This window comes from Oreochromis niloticus, linkage group LG6 (assembly GCF_001858045.2).
Source record: "Oreochromis niloticus isolate F11D_XX linkage group LG6, O_niloticus_UMD_NMBU, whole genome shotgun sequence".
Taxonomy (NCBI): domain Eukaryota; kingdom Metazoa; phylum Chordata; class Actinopteri; order Cichliformes; family Cichlidae; genus Oreochromis; species Oreochromis niloticus.
Window position 1 is genome coordinate 2,197,701 of NC_031971.2, and position 13,236 is coordinate 2,210,936.

A 13,236-nucleotide genomic window follows, 5' to 3' on the forward strand; every position below is an offset into this window, starting at 1 on the left:
ATTGATTCCAAGATATTTAATGTTGCAGGAGTGATGATACCAAAGGTCTCACATCCTGCTCGTCTATACAGAGTGGCAAGGCTGAGTTTGACTAATTCATATAGCAGTTGGAAACCTTTGAAAAAGCATCAATGACTGTAAAGGATTCTGGAAAGGAAGAGTGTGGGTCTTGCATTAATAATAATACATCATCTGCATAAAGAATGGTTTTATGCCTCTGATATTTTGCTATTGCAGCTGCTAGTGGTTCAATGAATAATGGAAAGAGATATAGTCTAGTATCATTGTGGAGAGTGAAGCTTGATGAAACCAACCCATTACTGTGGGCGTAGTATAGAGTGCCTTAATCCAGTTAATAAATGCTTCAAAGAGAAATTTCCGGTTTACTCTGTCAAATGCTTTTTCTGCATCTAATGGTAAGATTAAGGTGTTAGATTTATTGATAAGTGACAATTGAATTCAATTAAAACTCTTGTGAGTATTGCTGGATTAATGTCTAATTGTAATACATCAATATAACTGACAACTGTTTTTTCTTTATTCTCTTAAATTAGCAATTTCTCTGCTTGATTTATTTTTGTTCTGGAACATGTCTGAGTGGCTCAATGAGGAATTCTGTCTTTTGATTTATTAGGTCATTAAATTTCATTTTAGATTTTCTTAATTCACAAAGTACCATTTTTAGATTGATTAGTGAGAATGAGTTTTCTAATTCTGGTTCTTAATTTCACTTCCTGTTCAATGTCAGTCATTTTTTCATATGCGCAATATGAAATGGTCAGACCCCTTGCGGATTTCTCAAGGAAGTGCTGGCAAGGTGTTCGAAGAATCAGTTATTTCCACAAAAGATTCCCAATCCCTTTCTAAAAAATCAATAAAATCTTGGTCACTAAGCAGAGACTTATTGAAAATCCATCCAGTAATAGACTGCGGTTGGTAGTTTTTCTTAAAATGACCAAAAACTGGGGAATGATCGCTGATCATCTTTGAGCAAATTCACCTTTCTGAAATGTCTGAATGGAGTGTGTTGCTAACGATAAAAAAATCTGTTCTAGTGAATGAGTGATGTGCTTGAGAAATGTATGAATATTTTTGTTCATGTGGATGATGAAGCTTCCAACTATCACCAAGTCCAAAATCAGACATATGTTGTTTTAAAATGAATGTTGACTGCGATGTTCTGGTATTGCAAAGCTAGGTAGGTTATTAATTAACTCCAGTTAATTAAGAAGGATTTATGGGGGGGAAAGGGGGTCATCTTTATTGGGACCGTATAAATTCACTGTCGTCAAGGGAAGATTTCAATAAAGATGCTGATTAATTACGAAACATCTTTCTGGGTCTTTGATGGTGCTATTACAAGCAGTGAATTTAATTCTGTTATTAATGAAGACATCAACTCCTTTTTTCCTGGTGTTATACTTGGCAGAAAATACAAAGAGAAACAGAGGACACTTCAATACTATGCCTTTTGCATCAGTTAAATGGGCTTCTTGTAATACACATATATCTGCTTGAAGTTTGCTAAGGTAGTTTATCACTTGAATGCTTTTGCCTGATTTCCAATACCACAAATGTTCCAGTTGACCAGCTTAAGTGACAACATTCCTTATAGGGAAGAGAGTATGTAGCGTGGATATGCTTCTCCGAATGAGAGACAGTATTACATGATTGAAAGTTAGTAGGACAGATTTAAAAGTGGCTGAATGGAGGGTAGAGAAAACACATAATATGTAGTAAGAAATAAAAGTGAAAATAAAATAGGTAACAGAAATACATAACAACACATAAACATCGTGCATGATCAAAAAGAAAGACTTTTACAATGTAGCTGAAAAATGGAGACTATGGTATAGATTATACATCAAACCAACCGAAGGGTCAAATCTTTGTCTCTGAACAAGTACCCATCAATATAAAGTTTATCAAATGAAATGACAGCTTTCATTTTCATATCAAGGTACTGTTTCCTAACAGGGAAAAGGCATTTGCACTGTTCCAGAATGTCTCGTGGGAATTGATCATATATCTAACATTGTGTTCCTTTTTTCTTTTTTCTTGGTGTTTAAAATATCAGACTTTTGCAATAATTGGGCTTGGGATTTTTCAGTCTTTTTTGGGTGGGCCTAAGCAGTGGATTCAGTGAAATGTAACCTTGGAGGCTGTATTGGGTGAGATCTTCAGATCAAGTCATTTAAAATTTTCTCATGTTCGATAGAAGAGTGATGGGAGGATTCCACGGTATCAGAGAAGACAAGATTGTCTCTCGTTGAGGGAATTTGTAGATTAAGAACCATTTGTTTAAATTGTGTCTTTGGGTGTTGTGGTTATTTTTGTCTGTAAGAGTTTTGACCAAAGCTTTTAACTGTTTGTTTTCTTCAGTTACAGTCAATATTTGCTTGGAGGTCTTTGTGTAGCAACTTGACAAGAGGGATTCTTGCATTTAGAGCTGTCATTTTCTTGTCTATGGATAGAAAAATATCACTGACCTCTGAAGAAAAGTTTGATGGTTCTGTCTGAGTGGGTGAATTGGTAGATGAATCTGATGGACCGGGTGTTTTGAAGAGAGAGTGGAGCTTGATGTAACTCTATGTCCTTTTTTCTTGCTTGTTGTGAGGAGTTGATCATCACACCCAACAATATATTGTTTTAGTTTGTCCAGTTTAAAGAAGTAGCAGGAGAAAATAATGATCTTCTTTAATAGTTATTTTGTTAAATTAATTTATTCTGTTGTACTCAGTAACTGTTTATGTCTCGCAACATTGGAGTCTTGGATCACACCAGGTCTTGTGGGAACAGGAATCAGAAAGCTTTGTGCCATGTGTCATGTGTCAATGTGTGGCTGGCAGAGTGTGCACCCACATGCAGACACCCAGGCAGGAATGAACTCGGAACAGCTTTATTGCTGCAGCTCGGGGAGCAAAATAAAAAAATACCAAAACACAGACTAAACAGGAATTAAGCACTTACTGGTTAAAAAGCTGCTGAACAGGGCACACACGGGGAAAGTATGACGACGATTTGACAAAGACCAGAGGGAGATGCAGGCAATAACCACACAGGAAGGAATCAGGGCAGAAAGGAAACACCTGGGGAACATGGCTGAACGGAATCTAACTGACAAGAGACGGGAAGCAAAACTGAACATAATGCACACGGGACAAGAGACTATCAAACTAAGACAGGAAACATAACAAACTCAGAGACAGAGACTCAGGCTCGAGACACACAAACTGGAAACAGAAACAAAGTAACAGAACACAAAGACATGACTGAAAGAGGACACAAGACCTTAAACAACTAACTAGGAGACAGAGTACAAAGAAAGAGAGACACGGAGACATGACAGGAACAGAAGATGAAAGAAATTAGATATCACTAACTGTGAACATAGAAAAAAGAAATAGTCCATAGACTATGAACCTGATATGGAACTGTAAGCTAGACTCAGACCAGAGGTAAGACAAACACGAGAGAGTGAGTGACATGAGAGGGGACTAAAACTGTTACAAAACCAACGACTAAGAATATAAATAACAAAACACGGAAGCAGAAATGAGAATGACATTAAACTATGAAGGCTAAACGTCAGAGCTAGAGCCTAAATTATTTCAAGCTGAAAATATAAATCCAAAGTCACTAAAATCAGAATACATAACCTAAAAACCTAGGATCCTAACAGGTAGCGGTAGCTCGTGCTTGGTGAATTAACTGAATTTTATACTCAAAATATTTCATTTGGTTTGGGTGAGAAACTGCTTTCAGGGAGCAGGACACATGGCACCTGTTCACTTTAAATATATATATATATATATATATATTATTCACTTGCAATGAAATGACACTAAATGGCCAGACAATTAGGAAAATTAGAATTTTTGGTCCAGGCTGATGTAACCATCTCAGAATAGCAGGTCTTACAAAAGGGTGCAATGTCTACTAATGAGGACAGATGCACTGTAGAGTATGACACACCGAGGAAGTGGACATAATAAAAATGAAAACGAAAATTCCAAAACCACACCAAATCATAAAAAATGTTTCATTTCCCATCCATCCTTCATTGCATTTTTTCATTGCTGTGATTATTTATCAGAAATATTTTTCAAGGGCCTTGGCATATGTTAAGAAGTATCTGCCCAATAATGATCTAAATGTGACTGACCACATGTTTTGGAAGGCTGGATAGGCCCCTTAATACATGAAGTCATCATTTAAAAATGCACCTTAATCTGGTTATCTTTGTCAAATATAAATATTTGTTTAAATGAACATGTATTTGTGACAATTATGCAACAAAATAAGAAATTAGGAAGGTGACAAACACTTTGTCACAGCACTGTACCAATGCATGGTGTCAAAGATTAAATGGCAGAAATGTCTTTTGTTTTCTGATTCCTTTGTTGTTTTTCAAATACTTGTACACTTAAACTGAAAAACGTACAAAAACAAAACAAACAAAAGACATGCCAAATCAAGCTGGAGGTAATGATGAAAATGTGCCAAACCCAAACTTATTGTGGTTTATCCCTTATAGCTGGTGTAAAAATCATTATGAAAACTTAATAAACAGTGCTTCATCATAAAGTCCTTACAATACTTGTTTCATATATAATAGCATCAGCACAGAAGAAATATCAAAAGCTGTACAGTTTTCAGGGGATGGAGTGTGTGTTTGTTTGTGCCCAGTTCATTGTTGGGTCATCTCTGTCTGATGCTCACTAATTACGCTCTTTGCATTCTCCTGTTTTCACCCAAGGCAGACTCAGGCCATTAGAGTTTGCATTAGTTTTCGTCAGGACCAGAAAAATCCTCTTTTTTTATGGCTGTCCCTATACACATACTAACCAGCATGCCAGATAAAGTCTTGTCAGTAGATGGCTAACTGACAGCTCTGTCTAATGTGAAGTTTAGGAACTGTGTCATATGGCATCATGTCTTTTAGCTGCCAACGTGGCAGTTATCTGTAAGTGGATTTGGTTCGATCCCTGACTCCCCTAGTCGGCGCGCCAAATATCCTCGGGCATGATACCCCAACTAATAAGCACTTAAAGCATAGAAGAAAGTGCTTTTGTGAATGGGTGAATGTGCATAAAGTGCTTGGAGTGCTCCAGGAGAGTAGAAAAGCGCTATATAGGAATCAGTCCATTTACCATTCAAGTTGATAAATGGACCAAGTTTTCTTAAAAGTGTCTTTTTCCAGACAGCTTCCATAGCATTTCTTGTAATAATCCACCTGGGGCTTTATGTTACTTCTTGTTCATTAAAGGTCAGTGTGTGGTAGATGCAGTCTCTTTCCATTAGCAGAGCAAGGGTAAGTTGAGAAATTCCAAAATATAAATCAAACTGTCTTGTATGAAAACTGAATGATTTCTTTATGATCGGAACAACAATAAATGCCAGCAGAAGATTGATGAAGAATGATGCTCAGTTTCAGATGACTCTCCACTTTTCAGGAAGTTCATCAACCTCCGTAGTACTGCGATTGTTCAGCAGCAAAAGGAAAATGTTTTTCTGGCTTTTATGATTAACAAGCATTTCAGCCTATTGTTTGTTAAAGCATTTCTAGCAGCAGCACTTTATTATGCAGAGCGCAAGAAGCTAAAAAATGGCCTTAGCTTTAAATGAAATGTTGCATTTTAAAAAATGAATGTGTTCTGTTCTTCACAACTTCCCGCTACTGGCTGATCAAGAAATCATAGTTTGTCACCGCAGGCTGAAACCACAGCAACAAATTAATCAGCTGTCCAGTGAAATGTGACAGTCATGCAATTAAAACAACATGGCCTCCAAAGAGAACAATTTTAGCTCTCTTTGGAGGCTAATTTTGACATAACTTTACTAAACACAGTCTTGGTAGTGGGATTAAACAATGTTCACTCCTGGCCATGAACATGCTCTTAGCTTTAATTGCTTCTCCATTTCTCAGGGCAACAAGTTTGTTGGCTCATAATGATCCTTATTATAGAGTAGTTATTTATCCAGAAATTCGAAATAGGAAACAATCGGTTGATATTTTTCTTCCTTTCTTTTTCTTTTCTGTGTGTGTTCCTTTTTTGTAAAAAGTAAAAATGTGAGGATGCAATTGTTGTTTTCACTACCCTATGTTTTTCTGGCTTGACAATCAGCACCTAACCCAGACATAAGTTGTTTTTTATTATTTGCTCCAAGAACATTTTTCAAATGTCAAAACATGGGTACTCTTAACAGCATGGGGTCAAGGGTTATGATTACTTAGCCCTCACAGGATTTAACCTTCTGGCCTGATGACGAGCACTAAAACTTGAAACCAACTGCAGTGTAAATGTATTTTGTAAATAAAAAAGGGCATTTACCCAAATGTCTTGCTTTTAAACTTAGAAAATGAACATAATAGCAATGCTAATAAGCTCAGAGTGAGAAAAGGCAAAACACAAGTTTTCATAGTCATGTCATCTTTAAACCATTGACAAAGCTAGATTTGAAATTTAATAATAACGTTTATTATATGAGAGAATATTTCTTGTTTTTGCCTTTGAATAAACCTGTTGACATATTATTAAATTAGCGACACTGAATTTCCAATTTTGCTTTTATTATTACTTTCCTTAAAACCTTTGTGCAGAAGAATGCAGTCTGACCAATTGAGAGTCAACAATCAGCCCAGTTACCAGGTGGTGGTTTATTCAAATCGTGTTTTCATGACACATAAAGCATTACTTGGCTCCCGAGACATTTTGACACCACAACGTGGACACGTCGTCATCTGCCGTGACGACATTACATTTACAACAATAAACTGTAAGAGAAAGACGGAGAAACAGAAGAGATCTTCACATACACCTTGTCAGGTAACCACAGATACTCTGTAATATCAGACACAATGGCTGTTTGTATCCTTCCAGAGGTCACATTGCACATAAATATTTTTCCTTAAATAAAGCAAACGCCTCAAGACCCTGTGTGTGAATCTGTGTATGTGTTTGTAATTTTGTGTAATTCTGTGTGTGGGAGTCGCACACGTCCTGGACAAGAAATTTGCCAACAATCCAGAAGTGGTATGATCTGGTAGAACATAACTCAGCGGTCTGCGCAGATGGACCACTCGTTTATTCCACCACACGGAGTCCAACAGATGACCTTTCACTGATATCAAGCATGACCACTAAAGCAGTTTTGTTCGTGGTTCATTTGTGGATCTTAAGTTAGAATATAAAGTGGAGTTTTGCTGATTAATTGTAGCTGTTTGGTTTGTGTGTGTGTGTGTGTGTGTGTGTGTGTGTGTGTGTGTGTGTGTGTGTGTGTGTGTTAATCCTAAATTACAGCAAACTGTCATTGCCTTCGCGTCACACCTGAACAGAGCCTCACGCAGCGTCCCTGTATAGCTACTGTTTGTGTGGGAAGCCTCGACAACCTTAGGAAGCCAGGACGACTCCCGTTACAGTTCGTCTGAACGCTCTCTCCTATTCGCAGTTCTCCTCGACGACCGAGCTTGAGAAGGGAAGGAGTGCTGTCAGCCTGCGACAGGGAGACATTGGGGCAGAGACGGACTACTGTTTGAGTTCCAGAGCCCAGACATGCTGAGGCCATCCTGTCCGGCCCTTACTTTTCTTATCGCCCGCTGACGAGGAGGACGACGAGGAGTTGGAGGACGACGTCTTCGAGATCTCCACCTGTAAAAACATGAAATTGATCCTGATTATTTTATTTATTGATACATCTACTCTTTCTTTCGATGCACAATACTTCCGACTACTACTAAAATACCGAACGCACCTGAATTTTATTGATGTCTTGACACCAGCATATAAATTGTAGGTAGCCTATGTCACTAACCCAGCTACTGTGTACCACGCCGGGACAGTGTATTAACGAATAGGTGGAATAGCCACTATTAACATAAATAAAAATAATTAGAATAAAATAAAATAAATACATTTAAATAAGAATTCATATTTATTTTTTGTTTTTGTTTTTTTCCAACTAAGCTTGCGTTTTCAAAAACCCAAACGCAGCCCGTTATGACGTATTAGGCCTGATCAAAATAAGTTAGAATATATATATACAGAGTACAACAGCAATACAGTAAACAGAAGAGCAGTTAGAAGTATACACTTTGCTATGTTGGTAAAAAAAAAAAACAACAACAACAACAACAACAACAACAAAAACGTTTGCGCAAATGCAGGCACAAACTGGTGAACAACAAAGAGAAACTTTCGTTTCGAGGTTTCGTTCATCCCTTACCCAGGCCTTAGGGTCTTTGTTGTCTGTTTTTCTTTAACAACAACGACAACGACAACAACAATAATAATAATAATGATAATAATAGACCTCCTTAACAGGCCAAATGAGATAATCATTTTTTTAATGAATGAACGACGTCTATGTAATTGCGTTACTGTATATGTCAGGGGAAAGAATCCAGTGCAAATCATAAATTGACTCTATCTGTAGCAATGAGCGCTGACGACTCCTCAGTCCGGCTTAATGTTTTCCCTCTTACATCAAACTCCATAAAAACGCGACAACGCTTGCTTTGAGCGAAGACAGCCTGCTGTATTTCTGCAGCGGTAAACCACTCTGCAGCTTAGTACACACATAATCCACCAACCTCGATCCATCCTACACAAGAGGGGAAAAGAAACAAAGTAACTAGTTCTGAACTCGAGTGATTACCTGAAGCCGTGGCGTTCAGGCCTTCTTGAACGTTCGGGCTTTAAAACGCCACGCAGAGAATATAAAATACAAGTCAAAGAGGAAAGACCACCTGCAAAACCCCCGAACTAAAATAGAGGAAGTGATTTTATTCTTCAAGCAGAGTGACGAATTTTAATATGCAACTATGACTATGAAATTAGCTTTTATTTGTTGTGTGGCAATTTTAGCTTTAAGTGATGCTAAAAAATTTATATTAGATAAGTAAAGAAAAAGAGAATTCGTATTTCCAAACAGAAAAACTTACGCTAACAAAACATCAGAATTTGTGTTCAACCCTGAGTGTAGGGGGACTCTGGTTAGACAAAGAAATACACTTATTGGCAACTATGACGTTTTGTTTACGAAATATTTTGTTTATGCTCTCTCTCTCTTTGTGTGTGTGTGTGTGTGTGTGTGTGTGTGTGTGTGTGTGTGTGTGTGTGTGTGTACAAAAGGTAAAATGAATAATCATACTTGAAGAAAGTTAATCCAGCATCCGGGAATTTTATTGTTAACAGACTATATCCTTGAAACTAGCGAAACACAAACTGAACTGAAAAAAAAGAACTTCTGTGAATTGCATTATATCCAGATCTTAATTCCCTATTTTACGCACTGCAATGTAAACTTACAAAAAAAACGACAACAAAAAAAAAAACTGAGTTTATTTCCTTAAGACCGGCCACTCACCCCTCCCCCTTATTTGCAAGGTTAGAGCTCTGTCCTCTTAAGGACGCATTAAATTGTCTTTTGGGTTAACCACTTTATTATTAATGGAAGACCAGGCTGAGGAGCAGAAGCATCATTATGTTAGTTCACTGATGTAACATAGTGATGCTTCTTCTTATTAATTATTTTATGGATTTTTTAAAAACTAATTAATGGATTCTGTTGACGCGTAGGATATATTTTTATTCAGCTGTAGTGTCTCTGTTGGGCTGTGAAAATGTGCATTCAGCCCAAGCCAGGAGTCTCATGAGAGAGCTGACATGAGTTATGAAGTGGACTACATTCTCTTTTTGAAATATGAGGGGGAAAAGAAAGCTCTCTGGCTTCAATTATGCACCACACTTCCTATAGACAATAGACAGGAAATTATTATTCTCCTCCAGTCTCTTCTGTGGTATTGTTTGTCTGCTGAACAAACAATACCACACGTGGCCATTATCCACACTCATCTTGTCTGCAGGACAAAGCTCAGTGGTCACTCTAAGAAAGGCAACTTGTTGTGCTGATAATATTTATTCTGACATAAATAAGCATTATAAACAAAATGCAGAAGCATGAATCGGTGACATAAGCTATGACAATATAAATATAAATACGATGGCCTCCGTTTGATATTACTGTGCTTTAAATGGCCAGATAAATGCTAGTGCATGTGTGTGTGGGTCAGCTGAATGCAAAAGGCAGGGAAAATCAGTTGAAATGGGTTTAAAACTCATGGATGGGCCAAACAAATAAATAGCAAACAACTACACAGCCCTCTAAAGCTGGAGCCACGGCTTACATCTGAGCAGTGCAGCCAGAGCTGTGTGCATAATGTTACTGGCTGTAAGGATGATAGTGTTCCAGGCATAATAGTGGTTGGTCTGTGTGGCAGCACCTGGCCCTCCTGGCTCCAAACCGTCTGAGAATGGCAACCAGTTTTCTGTAGACTTATTTAATGTATTTGTACTCTATCACAGTTTTGTGTACAATCTTTTTGTATGTTTAGGATGATATATGTTTTTTGCTTGAGTGATCAATGCAAAAGAAGTCATGTGGCTATTACAAAAATATGCAAACACACTTCAATTTTACTATTTGCTCTCAGTTTATTGGCTTTTTCAGCAGCCCATCTCCAAATAAATGTTGCTCTCTGATTACCCCCCATTTGTGTACTGTGTAATTCTAGAACACCATAAGCCTGTGCTGCCGTTTCCCCTTTCCCCTACCACAGCAGATTTTGGCTTGGTCTCTGCTTGTTCCCCACCCCACTCACTCATCACTGCACTGTAGAGACTGTTTTGGATGTCTAAATGTCTACACACTTATACAGTAGTATAAGTATCACGTCTGCGTGGATAAGGGATGCGTCTTGATGCTGGAATTTAAATTCAACCTTTATTTTAAATTAAGTGCATTAATATACACCGAGCTGATAACAGCTCTATCTATCCTCTGCTTGCCCGCCAGTCCATTGGTTTTCATTCAATATGCAAAACATACAACAATCCAGAAGTGGTATGATCTGGTAGAACATTGTTGGTGAATCTCGGTCAAACTACAGCAGACAGTTGCTTAAAACTTTATTTACGGTGTCACTACTGTTGTTGTTAACTGAATTTATCACTATTATTGTAGAGGAACATTAAATTTAATAGCCGTAAAGTATATTAACTATGTGCTGATGCCGCTATATGCATAGGCTGCTGTGGAAAAAAAACATATGGGCACTCGTGCAAAGCAAAAAGTACAATTTTAAATGTGTCGATTTTACTTCACACCATGTAAAACCAACCCGCAGTTAGATACGAAAAGATGTCCCCGTATTCTATAAATTCCAGACTATTCGGAAGTTAATTTTACACAATTTTTTATTTCTGTGGAAAGTAAATGGCGTGCCTCAGTGTTTTAAAAGAACTATGAACCTTCAGTAAATCCCACAAAATTAATGTTTATTGTCTCCTGTCAGACGCTGCCTACCAACAACATGTTTAAATGTCACCTTCAGTCAATAAATCGATATGAAATAATTCATTGTTAGGAGTCAATCTATTGTATTAATTCTCCAATATTTGTGAATTTAGGTAATTTGTTGAGTCGAGTAAAAATAAACTCATTTAATTCGTCTTAAATATAAGGTCACCATTGGAAATGATTTATCCATTTGGTTTGTAAAAATCAGTGTCTTACTTTGGCAGATATATAGTGCAGAATTCTAAATCTGTAATTGCCTGTAATTATAATCTTCGGCGATTTTTAACTGTTATTACTTTTCTTCGAAAATAAGTTTAAATCCATCCGAGCGTTAGAACCTTCCTTTAATAATTCCCTTACTAATGAACCAGCTAACCAGAGACAATACTATATGTTTAGGGTTTGTGTTAAGTGATTATTATAATGAATACCTTTTAACCTCATTTTCACAACAAATAGTGGCCGTAGAGCACATCTTACCGCCTCTCTTTTCCGCCGCTCTTCCCGAGCCTCCGTCTTTTTTAGCTCGGCCTTGAAAGCCTGAGTGTCTCCGTGTTGTTCGTCCTTGTCTAGGATGTCCATTAAGTAAGAGATGTAGCTGGTGGCCAAGCGCAGCGTCTTGATCTTGGACAGCTTGGTGTCGGCCGGGACGTTAGGGATACATTCCCTCAGCTCCGCAAAAGCTGAGTTAATGCTCTGGGTCCGCCGCCTTTCCTTGCGATTGGCCGTTGGTCTTCGCTTCACGGTCCGAGGATGAGTGTGGTGATGATGGTGCATACCAACCGTGGTTCCGTTCATCGAGATGGTGGCGGCTCCTGGAACTAACCCTCCAGGGCCATAGTAGTGGTGATGGTGTGGGTCCAGTCCGACGGTTGACCCACTGCCGCTGTTGCCATGGTACTCCGGGCTATAGCCGGGCGCAAGGCTATACTCGGTAGGTGACATATCCGCGTGACTTATCAACCAGCTTGTGAAGTATGGTGGAGCACCGGTGTCTTCGTGACACCGACCGGCCGCCGCCGCATGCAGCGAATAGTGGTGGCTGTCGTGGTGGTGCATGACCGGGTGGTGAGGGAAGCCCGAGACAAGACTCATAGTGACACACAAAAATACGCACTCGGGCAAGCGTGAGCGCCCCCCCACCCCCACCCCGCGCGCGCGCGCGCACACACACACACACACACACACACACACACACACACACACACACACACACACAGCGCGCGCGCGAACAAGTCCTTGTCGGATGCTAGTCAGCGGTGCTCAGAGTAGATGTCTGCATCCTCAGTTGATTCCCCGCAGTCGAAGCCAATCGCTTCCGACCATAAGGGTCGGTATTCCGTGCGACAGTACACTGGATCCGTCCTAGCGACCTGTCATGAGGCCTCTCAGTTGTGTTGAAACGACTCCTCCTAAGACATTTTCCTCATTTATCTTCTCTTTAAAAAGTCACAACAGAACTTTTTAGGTCTCTTCTTTTACTGGCCACTCAGTGCGTACTCCTCTTCTTCACCCCCCACCCCACCCTGCACGCCATTTAATCTTTCTCGAGACAGTGGTCAGCTGTCAGGCTCAGGGCAGTTTGGCAATGCAGGACTGGTCTGTTCAGGCACAGGGTCACAAGTGGCTAGTTGATACTGAACTATTCTAAAGCCAGCTTGTCGGTGAGAGAGAGGGAGAGAGGGGTTCATTCACCACGTCATCTTCACTACCGGGGAGGAGAAACTGATTTCACTGCCTCAGTCAACCAATGGCGAACCTCCGCCCCTTGCTCTGGCCCCGTCTGCAGGCTCTGTTTACTTCCCTTTAATGTCAGTGGGTCTCCTAAGTAGATGTGCTGGCATACACAGATGCGCGCGCGCAGTTTACGTTCAC

At 39.2% G+C, this 13,236-nt stretch overlaps 1 protein-coding gene across 1 annotated transcript; it reads right to left on the reverse strand.

Annotated features, from left to right (window-relative positions):
- Nucleotides 1–6,642: 6,642 nt before the first annotated feature.
- hand2 (heart and neural crest derivatives expressed 2) lies at nt 6,643–13,018 on the reverse strand. Its single transcript, XM_003452745.5, has 2 exons — nt 11,842–13,018; nt 6,643–7,652 (listed from the first exon to the last, which is right to left on the reverse strand). Exons 1-2 carry the CDS (start codon nt 12,454–12,456, stop codon nt 7,530–7,532), a joined length of 738 nt encoding a protein of 245 aa, XP_003452793.1. The 5' UTR covers nt 12,457–13,018; the 3' UTR covers nt 6,643–7,529.
- Between the last annotated feature and the right edge of the window lie 218 nt (nt 13,019–13,236).

Bases quoted from the DNA above. Each gene is read 5' to 3' on its own strand.
- hand2 (XM_003452745.5), bottom strand. From the start codon at position 12,456: ATGAGTCTTGTCTCGGGCTTCCCTCACCACCCGGTCATGCACCACCAC. The intron at 7,653-11,841 runs GTAAGATGTGCT...ATGTTTTTACAG, and splicing joins AGCGGCGGAAAAGAGAGGCG to GTGGAGATCTCGAAGACGTC.